Below are 25335 nucleotides of genomic sequence, written 5' to 3' on the forward strand. Positions count from 1 at the left end.
CTCTCTCTCTCTCTCTCTCTCTCTTCTCTCTCTCTCTCTCTCTCTCTCTCTCTCTCTCTCTCTCTCTCTCTCTCTCTCTCTCTCTCTCTCTCTCTCTCTCCTCGCTATCTATCTATCTATCTATCTATCTATCTATCTATCTCTCTCTCTCTCTCTTCTCTCTCTCTCTCTCTCTCTCTCTCTCTCTCTCTCTCTCTCTATCTATCTCTCTCTCTATCTATCTATCTATCTATCTATCTATCTATCTATCTATCTATCTCTCTCTCTCTCTCTCTCTCTCTCTCTCTCTCTCTCCCTCTCTCTTGCAGTGTGATTACTTGTTTATTAGAACAAATGTATTTTTTTTATTTATGAATAAACTAGCAACGGAAAAACTAACTATCTTTTTATCACTCATCGACTAACAAAGCTAAATTTTGTACATTCAAATGAAGATGGTTATCAATTGTTTTCCATAAACATAGAAATATTGTTTTTGTGTCTTAATTTGGAAATAACCCATTGATTTCTTCGATTCTAATTTTAATTATAAAATTAAGAAAGGAAACCAAAACTTAGGTTTTTGTTCATTTTTTGAAGATAATGAAACGGGGAGTGGTATTATTGGGAGAAAGTTCCAAAAGCAGCAACTGTTTGTATGCTTTTTTTCCAATCCAAGCAAACTATTGTTCAGCTACCAAAAATCAACTTAATCACAAAAATTGTCTTTAGCTACAGTCGACGTGCGAGATTATGTCAAGTATAAAGTGAGAGATGAGGGAAAGAACATTGTATACAGAAATTTGATCTTTTCTGTTCCTTTTTCTACAGTAGGAGGTCATTTAAACATTTTTGATTGCTCAATTCAGTTCTAAAATTCACATTAGTTGGCTGAAAATTTGTAAAAGGTTTAGTTCTCTTAGAATCATTTGAAAAAGCTTGATCTTAATTCAACGTCATTTCAGTTCTAAAAATCACATTAGATGGCTGAAATTTTGTAACAGGTTTAGTTCTCTTAGAATCATTCAAAAAACCTTGATCTTAATTCAACGTCTTTTTTCTTAATCATCATATTAATAGAACAATTTGTTTGCAATATTGCTCTTTTGCACTTTTATTAATTATTTCCAAATTTTCTCATAGGTTTTTGTTTCCTGCTGACATTTGTTCATATGGTAAATAGGTTTTCCTGCAAAGTGAAACTTTATAAAAAGCAAACGGACACCGTTGCACAAGAATTACAAGTCTAACTAAATAGAACCCTGTTTTAGAGATCATGAACAAAAGAATCTTCATTTACTTCGTAAATAATTTTCTAATTGATCTATTTTGGACTTTAACTTTTATTGAACAATTTACAGACGCTAAGTCAAAAACAAATAGTCATGCATTTGTTAGCTAAGAATTTGTTTGTAGTTGATAAATCTGGTCTGTAGATCCCGGGTAGAAGTTTTTCCAAAAAATAATTTAAGATTAGCAGTGGAAAGCGGTGAAAAAAAAACTTTTTTCACCGCAAAGCGCCCGCAACCTTTAGCGTTGCATGCGGTGAATAAATGTAAGATTTGCAATTTTAGCGCTGAGATTTTTTTCACCGCTTAAGCTACTAACAGAATGCGGCGAAAAAAAAAATTCTCCGCTCAAGTTTTTTTCCACTGCATTCATCGTATTGTGCGCAAATCTTACAATTTTTATACAAATTCCCCGCAGATCTTACATCTTTTAACAATTTTTAGCGATTACACTTCGACCTGGGATGCGATTAATTGTGATTATGTTAAGTATATTGTTCTTAACATATTATTTCCCGGGTCGAGGTTTGATAGAAAAATAATGTAAGATTTGCGGTTTTTAGTGGTGAATTTTTTATTTTCGCCACTTAAGTGGTGAAAAAATAGTTCAACGCTACCGGGGGCGGTGAAAATAAAAAGTTCACCGCTAAATACCGCAAATCTTGCGAAAATTAACTGCAAAAAATATAGAGTGATTTTTAGCGGTGAATTGATTTGCGATTCTTAGCGCTGAGTTATTTTTTTCACCGCATTCATCGGATTCAACGCTAAAAATCGCAATTCTTACATCTGTTCACCGCATTCACCGCAAATCTTACTTTTTTGCAATTTTTAGCGTTGAAACCTCGACCCGGTTTGTAACTACGAAAATCTGGGGTATAATATTTTTTGAATAATCTGCAATTCTGTAAATTTCAGGGTATGTGGATTGACGATCGACTAATCGAAACTTACATGAAACTGTTCAAAGACAACTACGGAACAACCCCAGAATTTTGCACTGGGCCATTTTGTTCCAACTATCGGGCTACTTTGGGTTCAAAATTTGCCGACAAGATCTGGAAACCTGATTTCTATTTCTCGCGCACAACTGCAATCGAGCCCACTGATGACTATAATGACAATGTCTGCGTTAGACTCGAAAGCAATGGTCGGGTTTTTTGGTCGCAGAGGTTTCTGATCACAACTTCGTGTCCTATGAGAATGACTTATTTCCCATTCGACCGACATGTTTGTTCGGTGAGGTCTTTTAAGCGTACAAAAAGTCCAACTCAACTGACAAACAGGCAAACTTCTATGAACTTCTATGTGATGAACAATAGCTAAAAGTTATCAACTTTGATCGCGGGGGGAGACAATTTTTCATTAGTTTTGCATGAGTAAAAGTCAATTACAAAAATAAAACGAAACTTAAAACTTTTTTAAAAGATTTATGTTTGTGCTGTTTTTACTCTGTTGCATCATTCTATATAGTTACAAAACAGGTGGAAATTTTCACCTCAACTAAAAGAAGTTCAGAGGGTCAAAGTTGTCCTAAAGAAGGAAAAAAAATAAGAAATATCTCTTTATTTTGTATTTTTAATAGTGGCAATGCTTTCAACTTAGAATTTGACTTTAAAATTTAACTGAACAGTTTCTGTAACACATTCTTATCAGTTTTTAACGTAATTCTTTTGGAAGAAAATTAGTTTTATAACCAGTTTACAAGTAAAAAATATTTTTTAGCTTTCTAATATTTTGTAATATTTTAAATCAATATTGCATGCTTCGTTTCCGCTGAGCGTAAAGGTAAAATCTGAATTACGCTAACATTACTATCAAAAACTACAAAAAGATATTGCCGAAGCAGTTTAAATTATCACAACGAAACTTAGTCTTTTCGCTAGTAGAAAAAATGCAACGTTTAGATAGCAATTGGTTCCTACAAGTACCACGATGGTCTGGTCAATTTAACCCTCGCGGAAAATTTGTCAGGCATGTATCCCGGCCAGGAGACTAGCAACTTCATCTTCAAAGACCTCGATGCTAAAAATGACGTCATGAGAATATCAGCACCATATATGGATGATGTTTTCTCGGAACAGAACATGTTTTTGTACATGACGAGGAAATATGGACTGTTTTTCACTCAACTATTCTTGCCCAGCTTGTCATTAACAGTTTTACGGTAAGATACATATCTTTGGAGCTGCAATTGGTTAAAAAAAAATTTGCACCCAGCCGTAATTGTGTTACTGTTATCAAAACTATCACTAACCCAGGTTTAGGTCCAGACCCAAATTGAGCTATGATCAGACTATGTAGACTGAAATGACCTCTCATCAGACTTTCCAGACCGAAGTTACCTCTGATCAGGCCTTCCCGACCAAAATGATCTCTGATCAGACTTTCCAGACCAAAATCTCCTCTGATCAGACCGAACCCAGACCACTGTCCAGACTATAGTGCGCTTATGATCAGACCCAAATTCAGACCATTGTCCAGACTATAAACAGACTATGATGAGACCATCTTCAGACCATGGTCCAGATTCAATTTCAGACCATTGCCCCGACCTTAATCAGACTATGATCAGACTCAAGTGCGCTCAAAATAGTCTGATCAGAGAAAGATTTTAGTTATGAACAAATCTCGTAATTTGGCTATAATATATTCATTTCACAAAAACTGATGTTTGCAGTATTAAAATCATCTAAGGAAACGCAAATTCTGAAAATAGTGCTAATAAAAACGAAACCTAATTGTTGAGAAAAAAAATTTATTTACCATACCCCTTAGTTCAAATTTCTCACTCAATGGATGAACTTAGACAGCTTTCCACAAGAAACGTCGTGGTCTTCAGTTAATCAAAATTTCCTCTTGAGGGGACCGGCATTTGCTATCAGCTGGACTCCTTGCTTCTGATCAGAGTCATCGGACTTTAGATGAGTCTCTGATCGGGCCGCTGCTTTATTGTTGCCTCTTGGTAGAGCCAACATTCCTCAATAAAGAAAAAACCACAAAAAATGAAAAAATAATGCACTCGAAATCAGACCTTCCAGACCGAATTGACCTCTGATCAGACCGAACCCAGACCATGTTCCAGTCTATAAAGACTTTGATCAGACCTTCCAGACCAAATTGACTCTGATCAGACCAAAATCAGACCGTGGTTCAGACTATTGTGCGCTCGAACCGCTTTCCAGACCCTGTAATTTCAGTCTGGGTTCACATGGGTGTGCGTTCGATTGGGTCTGATCATAGCTCAATTTGGGTCTTGACCAAAACCTGGCAAGTTGCGTTAGCCAACTGCAATGGAAAAATAATAACAATAAGAGTTTAGATATTGTTTAATAAAAAAGTTGCATTTTTTTTTAAAAGTTTTATCAAATAAACTTTCTACTATTCTAAAAAAAGAAAAAAGTTGTAAAGTTTTGCTTAACGATATTTTGGAAAAATTGAAATCTATGTGAGATTGAAAGCCCAGACGGAATGCCTAAATCCCACACTAACGATGAATTTTTCTTTCATTTTCTTTTCTTATAAAGCATCGAATGATAAGTTTGTCTTTGCCACCGTTTTTTTTAAATGCAATGTTCGGTATGTCCGATTTTTAATACCGTGACTACAGAGAGAAAACGTAAAAAGTTGGGTTGGTTTATTCTAACTGAAATTGAGCATGAGGACAATTGCCTTAGGTTTAGGATTGACGAATTCTGAAGGAGGATAGCTGGAAAAATAATAGTCAAAATTGTTACAAAAGTGATGGCCTGACTTGATCCAAATGAGAGCTGCATGAGTCATCGCAATCTATCCGCAATAAAATAGTCACGGCTAAACAACAGTTATTGCTTAAAAAAGCAGTATTATTTATGCCATATCATTTATATTTAAAGCTTTGTATTTATTTGTTTTCATGCGTATGACAATGATTATCTCCCGGACCTAACGCCAAGTCGACTTCAGTACTGGACAAGTCTAATTACAAGTCCCATTCCATTACTGATTCAGAACCATGATCATGTCTCTTTTTACATTTGGCCGTCTAAATACAAGTTTTTGCTGACACTTGGCAAATCTAATCCAAGTCTGATTAAAGACTTGGCAATTTCAAATCCAAATCTGGTTTCAGAATTGGCAATTATAAATCCAAGTCTGATTGAAAAGTTGGCAAGTCTAAATCCAAGACTTGCCCAGCCGAAAAGGGGTCGGCAAAATGTGAAGTTGTCCAAAATTGTCGGAAAATGGTTAAAAAAAGCTGGGAACTCAAGATATCATAAAAACTATTAAAAAGCACATTATAACAAACTGAGGGCAGCATTAGTTCCTCTGAGCAAGCAGATATTGGGGCAGAGCAAAGTTCATTTGACCAGTACTTTGGCTGTTCTGATTGTAATGGTCTTCCTCGTCGTCGACTTCCCCTCTCAAATTTGTAACATTAAGTACTGGATCAAAATTGGATCGAACGAGAAGGCCTTGTTTTAAAATGAGCACCCTCGAGGTGATTCTTTTTTAAAGGATTTTGCCACTAGTGATGTCGTTAGACATATTCCAAACCTCAAAAATCAAAAATGTCGATTTTCGGCTAGAACTTGAATTAGAGCGAATGAGAAACGGCTGAAAATTGCTCATAAACAACTGCAAAACCCGATAATACAGCCTTCTCTGACCGCCAGAATTCTGATTAATAGCGTTGGATTGTTTCTGGTTTGTTTCAAAACATCCCGGGAAAGTGGCTAAAACTTAACTCCGAAAACGTGGCACGTTACAAAATTTTTTGGATATCAAAAATTTCACTCGAATTTTTTGGAAAGTTGGTTTTGAATTGGGAATCGACTTCCAAGTGTTATCCAAGTCTTGGCTAAGACATGCCAGACTTGTTTTTAGACTTGCCCAGTACTGTGAAATAAGAATTGGATTTCGGCTTCAACTGTACTGATATAGACTTTGAGTTCGATCCGGGCCTAGACATTGTCTCCTAATTTCTTGAAGAGCATCCTTTTGATTATGAAAAGGTCACCAACCATTCTTGAAAGATATCATTGTTTTCTTTAATTTTCTGGAAAAAGAAACATTTCCTTCAAAATGATAGGCTATTGAAATCACTTACCAGTAATTTCCAGAGAAAAGTAAGTAAAAAATTTCAGAGGAAACTCCTCAAAAAATATATATGCAGTCAGCATTTGAAGTATAATCCAATTAATTGTTTTCAGTACGGAGCTCGCGTCAAGCGTGCAAAAGAAAATTCTCTGTGATACAGACTATTATATCTTTCTATTTGTATAGAAATTAAAAGATAAAGAAAAAAATTAAAGAGTGAGAAATGGCCCGAAAATTTGGCATTTTAGAAATCCAACGTAAATGATGATGATTATCAAATCATAATAATCAACAACCACAGTTTATTTAATTTCAACTTTTAACGTTATGAATCATTATATAGTATTTACGGATTTTCAATTAACGTAAATTTTGGGCGTAGCTGTGAATGTAAATATCAGGACGCGATATCAAAAACACCGAGAAACTAAAAATATCGGCTTTACATTTCATTAACGGTTTTCCAGTCCATGAAAAAATAAGTTGTATAATGAGGTTTTAATCAAAAAACTACCAACCTTTGCAAAGCGCTCGCAATATTTCATCAATTCTGTAACAAAAAGAAAAAAAATGAGCAATCATATGCACTACTTAAAAAAGTTCAATCTTTTTTGGATAATAAATATGGTTCAGGCCAATAACATCTGAAATCCGAAATATTTGAAATAAATGAAATATTGAAAATTTTAAAAATCTTTGCACAATCATAGCCCAAAAAGGTCAACTCAAGGGCTGAAAATAACTAGAGGAAGTGCCTCCGACAAAAATTACTACAGTAAACAAAAAAGTTGAGAGTCAGCTTCAAAGAATTAAGTGAACTGAAAAATTGCAAAATTTCTTTTAGTTTCTTACCCTAATCAAGAAGAAACAAACCAAAAACATTTTCTCCAAAGTAGAAGACATTATTAAAATTGTCATAGAACAAAAGTCAAGCATAATAGTCTGAAAGTTTTCAATTTTTGAAGAGAAAGTGAAAAAAAAACAACAGTTTGGCAAAATTTCCTCACAAGTTTATTGATTTTCTGTCTCATTTCTTAGAAAAAAAGTTATAACAGATTTCCTGTCAAGTGTTAAAACAAAAATCTCGCATAAAAGGAAATTCTTTAATTGCGACAAAACAACACAATGAACAAAACAATGCTAAAATTCCAAATCAAATATATTTTAATTTCCAAAAAAATCTCATCTCATTGTCAAACCAAGCTGCAATTTAAATTTAAAAAAGAGCTGGAAAACACGGCATGCGAACTTATTTTTTTATTCAGCCAATATTTCTTGTTCTCTCGGCTACAGTGGTATGAACAAAAAACAACAACGTTTTTTGGCTCCACTCTCCAATTTTGGTCAACACATCAAATTTTTTTAAAAATTTTTGCTCGATTGATTTCCTGCTTCAAAGTTCACCCCGAAAATTTTTAAAAAAAGAGACTTCTATACTCCTTTTTGAGTCATAAAAGAGGGCTGTCCGAATGCAATTGAAATTCTCTGAAATGTAAAAAAAAACAAATAGGGGTAACCTCTGTTAGTTGCCTATAGGGTGAACGCACGAAAGTCTGTCGAACGCACGAAAATCTGGACATGAGCGCACGAAAGTCTGGACATGAACGCACGAAAGTCTGGTGAACGCACGAAAGTCTGGACATGAACGCACGAAAGTCTGGTGAACGCACGAAAGTCTGGACATGAACGCACGAAGGTCTGGTGAACGCACGAAAGTCTGCTGGACATAGGCACTTTCCGTCTGGGACGGTCTGGACATAGGCACTTTCCGTCTGGGACGGTCTGGACATAGGCACTTTCCGTCTGGGACGGTCTGGACATATCGACTTTCCGTCTGGGACCTCAACCTGGGTATCCAATATTTCAGTTTTGTGGAAAAAGTTCAGCGAACAAAATACAAGACTTTAAAGCAACAAATTGTCTTTGAATTATGCCTACTATGGTTTATATTTGTTAAATGAAAGTGATCAACTCATTTACGATGAGCAATGTGGTATCCTTGGCTACAAATTTTGGTAGCATCAAAATTTCTATCCAACATTATAGATGGGTAACATTTTGGATCAACCCCAGATGTCTCCCAGAACGAGCTACAATCTCAATAACTGTCATTTTGGCACAAGTTGTCTTGATATTTGGAATCGCGGCACAATATCCCTCTGTCAGTGATTTGAAAATGGCAGATATTTATGTGATAATGAACTTCATCTTCAACTTCGCAGGACTTATTGAAAATATTCTGGCAGCCCATTTCTGGGTGAAAACTGACAAGGTATTTAGTTTAAGATTGCGTTCATGGAAAAACGGTCATTACGTTTTGAAAATCAGATTTGCTGAAAGCAGTGACAAAGCACACCTTGCAGTCAAAGTGTGAATAAATCAAAATTCGTTAAATCTTCGATGAGAATTTTAGTGACAGTAGCAATGCGTAAATTGGTGACTAATCCCACCAAATCAAAAGACTAGATTAGAGTTGGTGACGAGATCAAAAGATTAGAATAAAACAGGGAGGCTCGGTAATGTGCGTACGCACATAATGTTCCGACCCTGCTCATCCACATTTTTGACTTAATTGGCTACCAAATGATGAGGAGATAGAAAACTTTCAAAAACATACACATCGTTGAATAAACAACCAATGAATTACGTTAGAGGGACGATGATAGTTGTTGATGATAGGACTACTGATAAGGACAATAATAAAAAATCAAACAGCAAACATTATTTACGACCAAAGCTCGATGTCTATAATAAAAAAAAATTATAACAAAATCAAACTCGCATCAGATAAAAACAAAAATAAAAAATTTAACCTATACTTCATTAGAAAAGATATTAGACCTGTCCCCAATTCGACTGGCTAACAGTTCGGAAAAAAGAGCAAATAGGTGCAAAGTTCAAAATCACTTGTCATTTTTGAAAAAAATTAATTTCAGAGTTATTAATGTGATTAGATATCAACTGAATTCACTAAATGTTGATATATACCTATATAGGAAGCAATTGAGACATGCCATTAGCCAAAGTTCCATTTCGCAAAATTTCAAAGCCAATGGGATAAACTATTTTGTCATAATTTAGAAAACCAAAAATCCATTGAAATGTACAAATATATAAAAATCTAACCTTTTATGAAATCTCGTAGTAACAGTAGTAACAAAGCCGAGAAACCAATGTCTGAAGCTAAAACCGTTATAAATATTAAGGTATAGCTCACTGGAAACGGGATGTGACCTGTGATTACAGAGAATGATCTACAAATTGACCGAAAAACTAATTAAAAAAGAAGAAGCTCAAAAACACAAATTTATATTTGAAAACAAATTTTTTCAAAAATCAAAACAGTCTTCGTATTACAACAAAAAGCAATGTTCTAAATGTCAACACCCCAGGGAGCCAATTGGGCCTACTAATAATGAGAATAAGTAACGAGCCCACAAGAAAATTACATAAAGAAGCCAAAACTTAATACAATTTTACGACATGACACTGTTCAAGGCCCTCTAATTATAATATGTTTCGAGCAAGAACTGTAAAGGATAAATTTATCTTCATCTTAACATCAAAGAGTCTTCCCTATAAGAGGACTACTTAGACAAGACAACAAAAAGACCCAAAAATTGAACAGCATAGAAATCTCGCAAATTTTTTGAAACTAAATGGTCGAAGCAATCAGCCACAACGTATAAACCAGCGCCAAAAAATTGTTTGAATTGACAAAAGCAACTGAGACTTCTAATGAGTGATAATCAGTCACATGGCGACGGAAAAAAAGCAAAAATGAGACAAATGAAAAAAACCTAATTTAAATTTAAAGTTACTAAAATATACAGCTCTTATCCTAAATCTTTAACTAGGTTGATTTACACGTCTTGGGAAAACCATTAAGTTCTCTTGCTGTCGGGTATAAGCCGCACAACAACGAAAAGAAGGACAAACATAGGCGACATCAAAAATCCCGCAAGTTTTGCGAGAAAAAGAAAAGTCTCAGCACAAACAGTATAAACAATTGATAAAAACAATTAACATATCCAGATAGGCCTTTTTCCACCTTTGTGCATTTTTCCTACAATATCTTCTACAAGGAAACAAAATGAACTCATAAAATATGCAATTATGATCAAAAACAAAAGAAAAACTGAAAACCGGTTAGTACCAAAATAAAGAAACCATTAGTTGAATATGAAACCTTAACTGGCATTGACTTATAACTAATAGGAATCAAACTTCCGCCATTTTTTTACAGAGACTACGCCTGAATTTAAGAGAATTAAGATAAAATAGTGGCAAAGTTCAAAACTTCACCAATATTTTCTCAAAACAAATAAATTCAGGTTATAACAGGCATTACATAACAACAGAAAATAGTCTAGGTTGCATTATAACTTCTAAAAGCTAATTGGATCTTTGATTGCTGATACCAAGGAATCCGTAAAGTTTTTACGAAAACAATTTCTCACAGCCATAAAAACCGTGAGCTTAACTCTCAAACCATAATGAAATCTCGTTGGGTCTTGTTCATTGTAAATTGTGTTTGTCATTAATTGAGCACTGTTTTGAAAATCTTGTGCTTAATTTACACAAAAAAACAATTACGTAGCGGAAATATTTTGAAAAACAGGTCGAACCCCATTTAAGTCTAAAAATTTTTTATTATAAGGATCAATAGTGAGATCGAGATCAGCCCAGATGTTGCTGTGCTTCCAACAAAAGACTCAATTGCGAAGCGGTTGAAATGGTTGCGAAGCATATCAATTCAATACAATTTTTTTTGTATGTCAAAAGTAAATAAGGCATTTTGTATAATTATCGAATTCTAATTCCCAAAAATTTGGCAAATTTATAATTCCAGAATAGTCTTAAATTCAGCGGTACAACTAGCTTTTTATGCGTTTAAATAGAATCTGGCCACAGTTTTAAGGTGTCTATTTCCAGCAAATTTAAAGCAAGTGCTCTAAGAAGGAAACTTGGTCCCAATTTTGATGAAAAGAAATCTGAATTTTGAAAAATTCAGCATAAATTCTAGCTCAAAAAACTCGAAGCGAACAATTCAACAGCCCTCATCTATCATTAGATATAAAATCTATAACACTACAGTTAACAATTGTAACATGTTTTAGCAAAATTGACGAACATTTGATCAAAATTAGGAAACATTGGTCAAAATGTGAATAAAACAGCTTGAAGACGTCTAATATTCTCAAAATTTTAAGCCTCGATAACTTCCTATAAAAAGCGAGAACTGAAAAAAAAGGGCTTTCTATTGATACCACTCACAACTCTCTACGATTATTATATCGATCGGCCAAAATGGTCTGAACAAAAAACAAACCCATTGGAGTATATAGTTCCTCTCCCCCTAAAGAGGGGTCGAAACAAAAATGTGATCATTTTACGCACACTTGGAATGCGAAAACTACCGATGTATATACCAGAGTTTGAGCGTGTCAGCAGTTTTCGCATTCGCTTACTTTCCTGATCTTAATACATGTGAGCGGAATACTCGGCTCGAGGCTTTTGGGTAAATTTTTGTAAGAAATGCGGTGATTGTGGCGAAGGCGGTGACAATAAATACTTCACCGCATTTCTTACAAAAATTCACCGCCAAACCTCGACCCGGGTATACTCAGTATGATTTGGTTTTAGTTTTATACTAGTGCAAAAATTATAAAAAAGCAAATATTCTAAGGAAATAAATGCATCTTTATGTATCTCTAATACATAATGTATCTTTTGTTTGTTTCTAGGAAGTTTCAGTGGAGAAGTCAATTGTCGATTTCATCAGCAGCATCACCTTCCCTGTCACTTTTGTGATATGGAACATTGTCTTCTTTGGCTACAATATTTTTGCACTGGACGCTTGACAACCCAGTTTGAGTTCCAAGACCAAAAGTCGATATGACCAGACCGTCCCAGTGAACATCTGTATACATTTAAATTTAAATGCACTTACATTTTTATTTTAGTGTGCACTGCACTAGTTTTAATATTCTCAAAGACGCGTGTTGTTAAACTTATATGATCCATTAACAGCTAGAATAAACGATGAATAAGAAGATTGGTTTTGCCATGAAACCCGCCAATCGTACTTCATTTAATAATTTGTTATCAGAAGGGTAAAAAATGCAAAGTGGGAGGGGGTTACGATTGGCGAACAAGGGGAATACTTGTACTAATCTACAACTCTGGAACAGTACTAGGCAAGCCCGGGCTTAACTGCAAGCCAATATCACATTGCATTTAGACGTGCACGTTGTGACTAAGACTTGCAATTAGACTGTCAAGCGTTAAATGTGACATGACGACAGCTCTGAGTCAGTACTGATACGACTTGCAACTAGACATGCTCCGTACTGATATTGACTTGGCGTTAGTTCCGGGAGTCTAAACGCATCTCTTGGGCATGACTTGGGCAACACTTGCTTGATGATTCCCAAGGAATAGATAACTTCTCAAAGTTTCCAAGGATATTAGTGGATTCTTTTCGGCATAACTTTCTGCCGTTTTCCCGAATGATTTTAGGGTGGTACAAAAAATTGGTATAAATTGACGACAAATACTGACAAAGGCAGATGCGGACAAGTTCCTTCAGTCGTTCTCCACCAAATTTCAAACCAAAAATCACAAAAAATTGCATAATTTTTTTGGGCCGGGAAATGATCAAGTGAAAGCACGATTATTTGATCCTGCAGATTCAGCACCAAAAATGGAATATTTCCGCGGTTCTGAAGTTCGAAACAACGAACACCGCAGTTTCTTGTTTGTCTATTTCTTTCAGCTGAGCTCAGATTTAACGGGCCTCTACTACAGAACTGTTTTAGAGCTAAAGTGAGCTTGACAAAAGTTTAAACTTGGTTTTCGATTCCAATTTTTGAGGATTGGATTAATCCGTGGGAACCTTCCAATCTTGATCCAAATTTTAGTTTACATGTTTCTAACTGTCTTCGAACAGTCAAAAGAGACAGCCCTTTCTACTTTTTTCTGTACAGTAATTTTGATCAGATATTCGTCTATTGTTTTTGGTGCTTGCTACAACAAACTCTGAAATATTTATTTCGTTTTCTTCCGAATTTCTCCCATTTTTAATGGTTAATGTAAATTGCTATGACACTTTGAGAGCAAAGAAACACATCCTTGCATTTGGACAACTGTCTGCACACCACTTGAGCACGACTACGTTGTAAACTGTTTTCACTCTCAGACACGCAAAAGACATCATCATCGTTTTTTGTTCCTTGGCTCAATGTTCACCACGACAGGGCCGAAATAATTCCTTTCATTATTTGAAAAGGCTGCTGAAGCCTAATGTTTTAGTAACATTGTTTCTCATCAAAGTGAAGTATGTCAAAAACCTGTTGCCAAAATTTGAGCTGAACAATGTTCCTAACAAGTTCAGTGCTTCATTAATTGTCCTTTTTTTCTTTTCCAAAGATTGGTGCAACAGATAACTCTCAAGTTAGAAATGTGTATGTTTTGCATTGAAATCTAATTGACAATTGCATTCTTCTACCTTTGCAAAGTTGTCCCGTTCCCCAAGAAGAGCGAGAAGCGTAGACTTTCGTTGACCTTCAGAAGCTGGAGATTATTAATTTGTTAGCAGAATATTCTTGCTACAGTTCTTTGAGGATGCGAGAGTTTGCGTTTCCTGTTACTGAACGCCCACTGCTTTAATCTTTCTGTTTCCCTCAAAGCTTGCCCATGATATGCCACTTTATTCACAAATGTGTTTAAAATGCAAAAGGGTTCTAACTAAATTACAGCTTTTCTTTTGTCAGGCTGTGCAAAAAGAATGTTCGACTATGCTCTCTTCGACATGAAAAGATTCATTTGGACACGTTATTCTCTTTTTTTGTAGATTTAACCATTTTGGACCAGTAGGCAACCCACTACCACTAAGCCCCCTCTTACTGATTGCTCTCCTGATAAGGTGTATTGAGTTGTTGATGTTGCTAAAATGTTTCCGACATGAGACATCAGCTGTAACAATTTCTCAGCTCCTTGATTAGATTGCAAAAAAAATGCTAATGACTATGGAAGCAGTAAACACATCGTGGCGTTCTCACTGAGTTTGTCGTTAAAGTGCAATTTTGACTCTTCTTTTCTGGTTCCCGACTGATGGATTTTTGAGCCTCCTTACCTTGGCTATTGCAGGGAAAACTCAGCAAGAGATTAAAATTTGTCTCGTCAATCATTTCTGCATTAGACAATTACAAAAAGTTTGTGGTTTGGGTAATTGTTCGCTTGTGATCACAGATAGTCTCTGTCTTTTTTAGGTCATCAGATTTGCCGGCAAACAAGATGCTAAATTTTGTCTTTCACTGGATCTCGATGAATTGAAAATTACCAGCAGCAAAGTCTCCTTCTGAAGTCCTGAAGCATCAACACACTTTCTTGAATTCCTCTGCAGACTTGAAGACTTGACCACTGTCGTCAGTAACAGTAATCGTCATCAATAGTTGAAGTCCAAGCTCCGAAGAGACCTACTGATTGGGATCATCCTCTATTTTCATGTGTTGCTGGTCTGTTCGACTCAAGTTTTTCTGGGATAGCATCCGTCACTGCATTGTTATTGCTTATCCGATTCTTTAACACGAAAACTATTTTTGATAGAAGCAGTCTGTTTTCAACTGCTGTCACACTCGAATGAGAGCATAGTTTGAAGAGGTTGGAGAAATTTAGGATTTAATTAAATTTGAAACTGATATTCGTATATTTGAACTGATTTTCCAGTTCTTTGAAATCTGCAGAAACAATGACTCAAAAAGCATCAACTTTCAGTCAGACTCAATTTTCCGTTTGTTTTTATCCGTTGTACACTTTCGCCCCTCCAGATGATGTCCAGACACAAGGTTTGTTTCTTGAACATTTATGTCAGTCCGTTTTGTAATGGTTGATGGACTGAACTGTACGTTGTTAAATCTGGTTTCCCTGTCTCCTTCATAACCTAACAGGTGTTTCTTTGCTCTGCATTCAATGGTAGTAGCGTGCCCTTGCTTATGCAAACTACTGTCTGTCTTAATTTGCAGACTTTAAAGGAAAACTTTTCTACTCATCTTTTAGCAAAAAAAACAAAAAAACTTTACAGAATAATCTGAATGTAAACAGAGGTGAAAGGTGAAAAAGGTAGCGTCGGGAAACTCGTAAACTGAAAGCATAAAATATACAAAATGTTTGAAAAATAACTGTATAAAATTATTTGAGAAAATTTTTAGAGATTGAAGATGGAAAATCTATTAAATTCAAAGAGAATAAAGAAGCATAGAAGTTTTTCAGAAAAACAATCAGGAAGGAACTTATTGCGATCGACTATATTTTAATCGAGCTGCAAAAGGACCTCTTGGGTTAATAAAATGGAGAGGTAACTGTTTTCCCAAATTTAGTTGAGTTATATTTTGTTATTCAAACTGAGCAGCTAACTCCCTCGCGCTTTCTATGGTTAATGGATGAATGCTTTATTGAACTAACCAATGAGAATTAAGCTCGACCAGAACGAACTCGCAAGAAACTTATAATTTAGCGTTTCGACGCGCAAGTTCTTACAAAATAACCATTCGACTTGCAAGCGCTTACAGGTTAATCATCTTTCGCAAAAAAATTTTATATGTTCTTACAAGTTAACCATTCGGTTTTGAAACGGGTACATTGTTTTGGCGAAATGAATTCTTTTAGCAATAATTGAAGTTTCTCTACTATAAGATTGACCCTATTTTTGTTGCCAAAGTTTTGCACTTCTTGTTTTGTTCGTTGCGTACTTGCTAGTATTTTTCTCTATAAGGAAGCTTGAACTGTGCTGCTGGGCTACTGTTTTGTTTATCTGCTCTAAGCAGGAGTTGCACATCAACATCTTTATTGAATTGCAAATTTTTTGTTCACTATGCTCAGCTGCCGTTTCGTAGTTGGCTTGTTCGATTCTAGCTAGCTAGTGTTTTGGGCATTCTCAAAAACAGTAGAGAGAATCTTTGTGTTGGCATAAAACAGCTGCTCTCCCACTTTTAACGATAAAACTTTATAACTAGGATTGGGGCTTTTCAGAGGTTTTGAATCTGCCCGGGAATCAAGTTTCGTCAGTGAAATTTTTAATCCTGCACCCGCTATACTGTTGATTACAGATGCATGTCTCAAAATTTAGCTAGTCGAAAAAACTAACAATTCAATTTTTTGGTCAACAAATTTTAAACAGCCAGATGTATCCAAGCTGACTGAAACAATCACAAAATGCTCAAGTTATGATTAATAACTCCAGATGGAACTCAAAGTGAAAATGGGAATGGTATCCACTAGTTCAAATGCTTCGGACGAACTAGTGATTGAAATTACTTAGGTTATATTACATTGCAACATATTTCGATTGGAACAAAAAATGAGATTGTAAAGTTTTTTTTCCATTTTCAACAAAAGGCTGTACACTGAATAATATGAATTACAGAAGCAAGAAAAAAGTGTGATTTTATCGAGAAGCAATTAATTGTGTTTAAATACTCACATTAAGTCAAATTAAAATGTCAAATTTTCTCATTTGACAAGTTATTTTGGTAATTTAGTAATGTTTACCGGTGCTGCTACCCTAGTTTTGAAATTCTTGGTTTTTAAACGTAACAAATCGTCGGTATGATTGTTTTTTCTCTAGCCAAAAACAAATTTTCTTATTACCTCTTCGTCGGTATCGTCGTTTGTGTTCGGTATTTAACATAGGAACAAATTGGGAATCGTCATTTTTATACGTAAAACAAATTCGATATTGTCATTTTTAAACGTAAGAGATTCGGTATCGTCGCTTTCAACCTTAAGTGAGACTTGGTATCTTTTAGAGAAACACAAGCAATTTTCAAGCTCATTGGTTTGAAAAACAGATTAGTACAGAAGACCAAACACTGAAAACGAGCGGCACTGAAACGCAACCAACCGTCGAAAACTTTGCTTGCAAACTACAAGAGAGTATTTCAAAACTCAGTGAAAAAGAATTAATCTACAGAATTCACATCAATGTACAAGAAATATGATACAATTTTTCATTCAAAATTAACCAAGAAATTTTTATACATCCATTCTTTTGCGAATGAGCTGAAAAAAAAACAATTTTCAATGAGTTTGCACATTCCTTCAGATTTTTTTCTGAAGGAAGCTTGACATTCCGGCAAAAAAACGTATCATAACGTTTGCCTAAATATATACAGGAAAAAAAAACAAATTTTCCAATGCAAAAAACGACAATTTCATACGTCTGAAATCGAACATACCAACGATCACTTAGGTTTAAATACCGAACATAAAAAATATTCTAAAACTGAACAAACCGAATCTTTCTTGCGTCCAAAAGTGACCATTCCGAGTCTTTCTTAAGTTCGGAACCGACGAGATCGATCAAACTGAACATTTTGAAGCTTTGTTACGTTTGAAACCAAAGATACCGAAGATGTCTTATAAAATTTTTGTCATTTTTGTTCCCTCTTATCAACTAGGCTCGTCAAGAAACTTTCATGTCGAAGCTTCATCCTAGATTGGTTGTCGATTATAAATTTGAAAGAACGTGAAAAGATCCTCTCCACATCTTTGTTTTTTATTGTAAAATTTATGTCAGGATTAAGTGTATTTGTGCATTTTTTTGGAATTTTCTGTGCCTGAAACCAAATTTGTCGCAAACCAATTATAGAGAACTTGATCAAAAATCATCGTTGAACTCATTATCTGTTTGAGTTGATATTGAGCTCATGTGTGATATTAACGTACTGATTATAGTATACAGTTAACATTAATGTTGACCACTTGTGAACCAACTGCTTGGGTTGTACTTGCAAAGAAATCTGAGGAATATGACTTTTCCTTGAATGCGTATGTTATGTGAAAAACCCCGGCTTCAAGATAGACCAAAACGACAATTACTTTGTCTATTTTTCAAATGCTGGTACAGCGTAAAACAGAATTATTTGATTTCTCAATTGCTCAGAATATTAATTCATTTTTTCCTCAACTCTTGACTCAGAGAAAAACGTAACAAAATGTTACTCAAGAGCGATTTCAGAGTAAGAATGGACTGTTTAGCTTCTGTGCAGAATCAAAGAAAAAAAAACAGAATGATTCCGATATTTCTCGAGTGATGCCTCTGTGTAAAAAGGGTATCCATTCTGACATGATCATTTTTTGAATCAGAGTAAAACAGACTGAAATTGATAAAATACAGTTTGAGAACAGACTACATTACAGATTCAGTTCTGAAATACACTAGATAATAAGTGCTGGTGGAATATGATCTGACAAACTGTGGGTGTTGAGTATCGAGTGCTATTTCATTTTGGTATGCTTTCCTGTGTCGAAATTACCCCACCCCTCCTGATTATTCCCAAACTAATGTAAGAGTAGGGGTTAATTGTCTATGGGGGTATAACGATGTCAGATTAGGGGGGGGGGGGGAGGGGGTAATGGGGGAATATTTTAAAAAACCCCAAAAAGATGCAAGATTAGGGGTAATTTCAGGGGTAAAACGATGCAAGTTTAATTGGGTAAGGGGGTAATGGAGTGTAATGGGCGAGATTTTTGAGATTTAAAAAAATTAACCCCCCAATAAAAAATACCATCTTAAAAGGTTATAGCGTAATTTTAGGGGGGGGGGGGGTAAAATGATGTGAGATAAGGGGGGGGGGGGGTTCTGGGGGTAATGGGGAGTACGGTGAGGTTGGACTTTGAGATTTACCACCCCCCCCCCCCCCCCCCCAAAAAAAAAAACCATCCAAAAAGATGAAAAGATGTATGATTAGGGAGGCGGTAATATTAGGGGGGTAAAACGATGTAAGATAAAGGGGATAATGGGGTAATGTGTAGTAGATTCATACCGATGGACCGTCAAGAATTGGACAAGCATTGATGGTTTAGAGGCTAAGGAGAGCCAACTGAGGGTACACAGATTGCAGATTCAATACTGTCAGTCTTCGCAGGATTAGGGTCACAAAGCAGAATAATTACCCACTGCTCTTGTATCATTTCACCCCCCAAAATAACCCCCTACTCTTTCACCATTTCACCCCCCAAAATACCCCCATTAACCCCCAATCTTGCATCCAATTACCCCATTACCCCCAAAATGATGTAAGAGTTTTGAGGAGAATTGTCTTAAAATTCCCCCGATTACCCCCTAATCTTGCATCTTTTCGGGGTGAAAATTCGACACGGGTTCCTTGCAAAGGATTTCATCATCAGTATAAAATGAAAAACTCGACTCCTCGTGGTTTCGGTACTTTTTTCATCTCGTTGGAACTGCAAATCTCGGCTACGTAAGGCGGCACTTTAAAACCGTGCCTTCGGAGGATGTACAGGAACATGTTATGAACTTTGACCTTGAGTTGGCTGTCGTAGCTGAAAGATTCAAGTTGTTCTGTGACGAGTAACATCTTGTAACCGTCCAGCAGTTTAAGAGCCAAACACATGCATGAAATAAGCTCGTTTGGTCGCAAAACAATTTTCTTGCTGTTTTCGGAAATCTTGCGGATAGATAAAGACTGCCGTTTCTGATCGGTTTGGTAGTTTGTAACAAGAACCCAGAACCGAGACCTGTGATGGAAACAGGCTTCGATTCGTGACTTTGGAGACAGCTGGAAATCACTTGTTTTCTTAAGCGATAACAGACATTGGGATAACCCAGGCTCTTTTTAATGGTCTGCATCATAAAGTACGACCGCCCTTCATATTTTGCAAGACCATTAATGATTCTGTCGTCCTGCCAAATTTGATCAGCGATTTCCCGGAAAGTTTTGAAATTTCTGGCAGTCAAAAAGCTTTCACCAGGGCTTTCAGCATCTTCAAAAACGGCGCAAAGTTGTTTTTTGTTGAAAATGTAAGCGTACCGTATGTGCTCATCATTACAAACTTTGAAGTAAGAAATTATGCAAATCAAATCGACCATTGAATACTTTTTGTTTGGTGGATACTCTTGTTCTGTCTTTTGACTGTAAAGCATTTCAGTCCGCGGCCGCTTGCTTCGAAAACTCGAACTACACGATAAATATTTGGTCATCTCCCCACCTTCACCTAAAAAATCATTATGATAAAAAATGACCTGAATTTTGGTTTCCTTTGAACAGGATTATTTTTTTTTGTTATGAGTTGAATAAAGAAGAAAAGTTCATGGTTTTCATCATGAGAAACACATTTAAAAAGTCACAGTTCCAATATACCTTCCAACTTAGTGCTACTCTGACACAACTGCAGTGACTTTACCATAATACGGAACGATAGCAGAGTTCTTTTTTCCGCTGCAAATATATTAAATATTTTTCATAAAACTTCTCCTGTAAGATCTTGCATATAAATAGCCTGAAATATTTTGCATATCAAATTTCATCTTGAATAAACGCCTGGAAATTCCTCCAAAATGACGGTTTTTCATGCTAGACGGATCAAAAAATATTTGGGTAAAATTACGTCAGACAAAAGGTGTATTTTTTCATTGGACTATCTTGCGATGGCCTTAAGAAATATCGAATTTCGGAAGGGATGTCAAAAACGTTTTTGTATAAAAATTGACTCTTGTTTACTCAGTTATTGGTAATCTTGTGATAATGTAATTTTTGAAGTTGTTTCGTTAATGTCTAATTGACAACTTTCGAGTTACACAACATGGAGCAAAACTTCTTTTTATTAATATTAAATTCCAGCATACATATGTTTATACCTGGTGTCTTGATGAACCTTAAAATATTCACGTAGTTTCAGTACTGTGATAGGATTAGTGATCAGAGCAGTGATAAACTTTATACGAAAATCAATCAAGTGAAATGTACAAATTGAATACCAATATGGTTTGTTTCTCAGTATACTAACAACTAGTGCCTCACAATTATTCAACACTATAGCAGATAAATGGTCACCACTGAATCATTATCTTGATCACTGAAACATTATTTTTGACAATAGTTGGATATTAGTAGGACACTTTAGTAGGACACAACTGCTGCCTTTAACGACGTTCACGAATTACTAGATCATGCGTTTCAAGTACACTCATGTCAAATTAGAGCTTCAATTTTATACATATTTTTTTCATAATGGTTTCTCTGGTATAAATGTGGGTTTATTGACTGACTCAAGACCAATAAGTCCGTTAAGAAATTCTGACAGAAATTGCTGATACCCATTACAAATAATTGAATAATTGCTTATCAGGACTTTTTTTATTGAAAGCAGACGAAGTTTTATCTATTGATTCCGAAACATGCACCAATGGCTTACTAAACAAATGATTGTTTTAAAAGAGCGGGATTTTTTTCATTGGTTTTTGACTTTTAGGGTTTGCTGTACATTATTTACAAGCTTGAGTAAAAGCAATTTTTAGTAAGTGAATATATTATAGCAACATTAATAGATTTATTTATGTTTAAAACCGTTCTCCGATTAGAATATTTTGAGGGCACTTGAGTCTGATCAGAGGCGATTTCAAGCGGACTCGAATTGAGTCAGGGGTGGATCAAGCACACACTAGTCTGATCAGAGGGGAAATTGAGCGCACTTGAGACTGGCCGGGAGTGACTTTCGAGCGCACGGTATTTCGATCAGAGAAGGCTTTCCAGTACACTTCGATGGCACGAGGACTATCGAGAATGCACGATAGCTTGTCTCACCAGAGGTCTGTTTGGTCTGAGTTGATCTGATCAGAGGTCACTTTTGTCAGGGACTGCCTGATCAGAGGCAATTTCGGTCTGGACCTCAAACTGAGTTGCAAACAAACACATCTAAATAGTTTATTTGGAACCCTGGTAATACTCCTGTATATTATGATTATCGTGTAAGATCTTGAAAGATTTTACAATTTGGTTCAAGAATCTTGCAAGATCTAACCAGATAAATATTGACGTTAGAAAATGGTACCTTACAAACTGTTGTTTCTTGGATATATTTTTTGGAAACTTCACATCGAAATAAACGTCAATTCGAAAAGATCTATACCGCAAAAGACGCAGAAATTGAAACTGCTAAATGAAATCAAATTGACCTGGAATGTCAAAAGCGGTCTGAAACTCTCTGCAAGCTGACAAACATTGGATGTTCGAGAAGTTCTGATAATTAAAGCTGCAGCAAAAATTTGCCCATGCTCCACTGTAACAAGCATCCGATATAATCAATGGAAGTCGCGCTCCCTGAAATATTGAAATGATATCTCCGATTCCTATGGTGCCGTTGGAAAAGCACCAATTCCCAGATCCCAATTCCCCATGACCCGAATAATACACTACTGGCTGATAATCATTAACTTGGCATTCAAACGCTAGATCTTGTATTTCTTTCAATGCTGATTGACGCTCAATTTTGAGATCTCTCACAGAATTGAAGACTTCACCCCCAACAGCCGTTTCCATGTTGTGCAAGTCCCTTGTAGAGTGCAAGTAGGCGCCAGGAATTCTGTCATCGCGTCTTCTTGAAATGGCGACGTTACTTGGCGGTTGCGTGGCTCCGCACAAAAGTAGCCATTTTCGCGGACGTTCTGAAGGAAACCACTGGTCAATGTTGCTAATTTTTCCCGCTTTCTGTCCGATCGCCGAGCCAGCTTTCATATTTTTCCTACTTTTTAAGAATGTTTTAGTTCGAAGATAGATTTGAACAGCATTTAGCGTTATATGTACATTTGCTGAGATACATGTTCTTCTCTAGTTTAGTGAGAATTCTAGATTACTGAAAGACGTTTAGCTAAAACTGGATAAGAGCGAGTCGCCTAGGTTTTGCCTTTCAGATTTGCTCTTATATAACGCGCGCTCATTGTGCTATGAAAATTGGCCGACAGGGCGTTTAGCCGACAAGGAAAAATGAGAAATTTAGGGAATTTAGGGGGAGAGGTTTTAGGGGGGGGGGGGGGGGGGGGTCAAAGGAAAAAAACTGCGGCATATTTGTCCGCTTACGAAATAGTCTTTTAAATTGGCCAATCACAGCTTCAGAATAAATTTTATCGCTCATTTTACTAAAACTGTTGGCAAAATTTCTCATTTTTGGTTGTTGGCCAAACGCCCTGTCGGCCAATACGGCGGCCACCCACGCTACTATTTTCTGCTTCACACTGTCATAATGATAAAGTCTAATTTTAGAGCAGCTGGCAATAAATATTATATGTCGACATAATATTAATATTATGGTGTATGTCGACGAGTTTACCGTAAAATCGTTTAAGTAGATAGTTTTGTTTTAGTGTCTCGCCACAATTGAACTGGTCCGAAACGAAAGCTATATTCAAATGTAAGAAAGCACAACGCAATTTTGGGGACTCAATTTTCTCCAAATTTAACGCAAAAGAAAATTACTATGGATTATATTTACTAAGCAAAATTTGGCTTAAGCGACAGGGAAACAATAATGCATCTTATGTGGTTTGAATTCTGATCTGAAGAAAACCTATTGAACGGAACTGTAAAAGTTTGAGAAGAACTGTAAAAACGTTACACTGTAGCCAATATTTTTTGAGTTCAACGAGTGCAAACAATTGTTTTTTGGAGAAAATGAGCAGTTAAGGAAGTTGTTCATTAATAATTTGCTGAATGGCTATCGGGAGGAAAAATGATCTGCGCATAGAAGTAGTCAGCATGCTTTTGGAAACTTAAGAAGAATACGACAAATATTGAAAAATAGTCTGATAGGTTTGAAAGCCTTCAAAAAATAACCATCAAAAACACATTAATTTTCAACGTAAATGATCTTAAGGGGTTGCTTTTCAAAAATATGATCATTTTTCAGTGCTTTTGCTTCAAACTGAGCCTAGAGCTGATTATATGATTCTTTCATCTGTTTCTTTACATCATATATAATATTCCTTTCTTAATAGTAATTTTCGTCTCATGAGGGTATAAGTGATTTTGCTCTCCTTGCATATTTCAGTTCCAGGACTTTTTTCGTATTACGTACAGTTGATACGTTGGATGTTTAAGTGCTAACTTAGTTTGGTCTATAACTTTAAGAAAGCCAATTATTTAGAGTCTTTCATGACAAAATTACAGCTGCCTGATTTACAACATTCTGGGGCAAATCACATACAATTATTTTTTGAAAGACTCATATAGTTCAAAGATCTGAAAACTTTTGAACCAAGTGCTTCTCTGATCACAATGTATAGGCAATTACAGTGGACCACTTCCCGGGTTGCTCATCATACACAATTCCTAGTAGTCATACTAGGTCATATATGATTCCTAGTATTCATACAAGGTCATATATGATTTGTATGATTTCTTAGTAGTCATACAAGGATTATATATGATTTCGTAGAAATCATACAGGGATCATACAAAAAAAATCAAAGCCTAAAAACTGTATATCTTTCACTTTCTTTTGATGTTGAAAAAGATCATACAAGGTCATATATGATACATAAAACATTGACTGGTTCCACAAATTCCCGTATAATGTAGTCAGAGGACATAATAAATTATTACATCGCATTTGCATTCCACATTTGATTATTTGTGTGGGCACAAAGAATAACTTTCCAACTTAAATATATTCCGAAAATGAAATTTAGATTATCTTCAAAATTTTTTTCCAATTTTTTTTTTATAAACAAGCATTTATAGGTATAAGCTGGCTTCAGAGAATATCAGAACATTATTTATGTATTTGAACCTACTTTTTAATTTCGTGCCCAAATTTGCAAATGATATTGTACGTTTGGGTCTTTTGGCGGATCACAAAGTGATGCCGGGGAATCACATAAGTGAGTCCTTGCCGAATGAAATTTTTAAAAGAAATAAATGGTTCAAAATGAATGAAAAACAGATGTATGATTCCTGGTAGTCATACAAGGATCATATATGATTTCTTTGTAGTCATACAAGATTCATATAAGATTTCTCAGTAGTCACATATGATTTCTTAGTAGTCATACAAGGATCGTACTAGGAAATACGTTATGATTTGTATGATACCATATATGATCCTTTTATGGCTACTAAGAAGTGGTGACCCGGGTTACTGTTCAAAATAAGGTTGCGTGAAATATTGATTGGTTGCGACGATACGATGC

General features: G+C 35.6%; 2 protein-coding genes across 2 annotated transcripts in view; one reads left to right on the forward strand and one right to left on the reverse strand.

Annotated features, from left to right (window-relative positions):
• Positions 1–12403, forward strand: part of LOC142350409 (glycine receptor subunit alpha-2-like) — a 51730-nt gene extending 39327 nt beyond the window's left edge. The window contains exons 2-5 of the mRNA XM_075402256.1: positions 2187–2507; positions 3176–3435; positions 8394–8619; positions 12095–12403. Coding sequence (XP_075258371.1) covers positions 2187–2507; positions 3176–3435; positions 8394–8619; positions 12095–12211 — 924 coding nt within the window. The 3' untranslated portion in view covers positions 12212–12403. The remainder of the gene's footprint in view (positions 1–2186; positions 2508–3175; positions 3436–8393; positions 8620–12094) is intronic.
• A 7010-nt stretch (positions 12404–19413) lies between these two features.
• On the reverse strand, positions 19414–23044 carry LOC142351125 (uncharacterized). Its single transcript, XM_075403219.1, has 2 exons — positions 22327–23044; positions 19414–20366 (listed from the first exon to the last, which is right to left on the reverse strand). Exons 1-2 carry the CDS (start codon positions 22883–22885, stop codon positions 19609–19611), a joined length of 1317 nt encoding a protein of 438 aa, XP_075259334.1. The 5' UTR covers positions 22886–23044; the 3' UTR covers positions 19414–19608.
• Positions 23045–25335: the final 2291 nt, after the last annotated feature.

The sequence above is a fragment of the Convolutriloba macropyga genome, chromosome 12 (genome assembly GCF_964194025.1).
Source record: "Convolutriloba macropyga chromosome 12, txConMacr16.3, whole genome shotgun sequence".
Lineage (NCBI taxonomy): Eukaryota > Metazoa > Xenacoelomorpha > Acoela > Convolutidae > Convolutriloba > Convolutriloba macropyga.

What these genes read in the sequence shown, in the direction of transcription:
- LOC142351125 (XM_075403219.1), bottom strand. Translation starts at nt 22,885, where the DNA reads ATGAAAGCTGGCTCGGCGATCGGACAGAAAGCGGGAAAAATTAGCAAC. An exon ending in GACCGCTTTTGACATTCCAG is followed by an intron (nt 20,367 to 22,326) that starts GTCAATTTGATT and finishes ATGATTTTTTAG; the next exon opens with GTGAAGGTGGGGAGATGACC.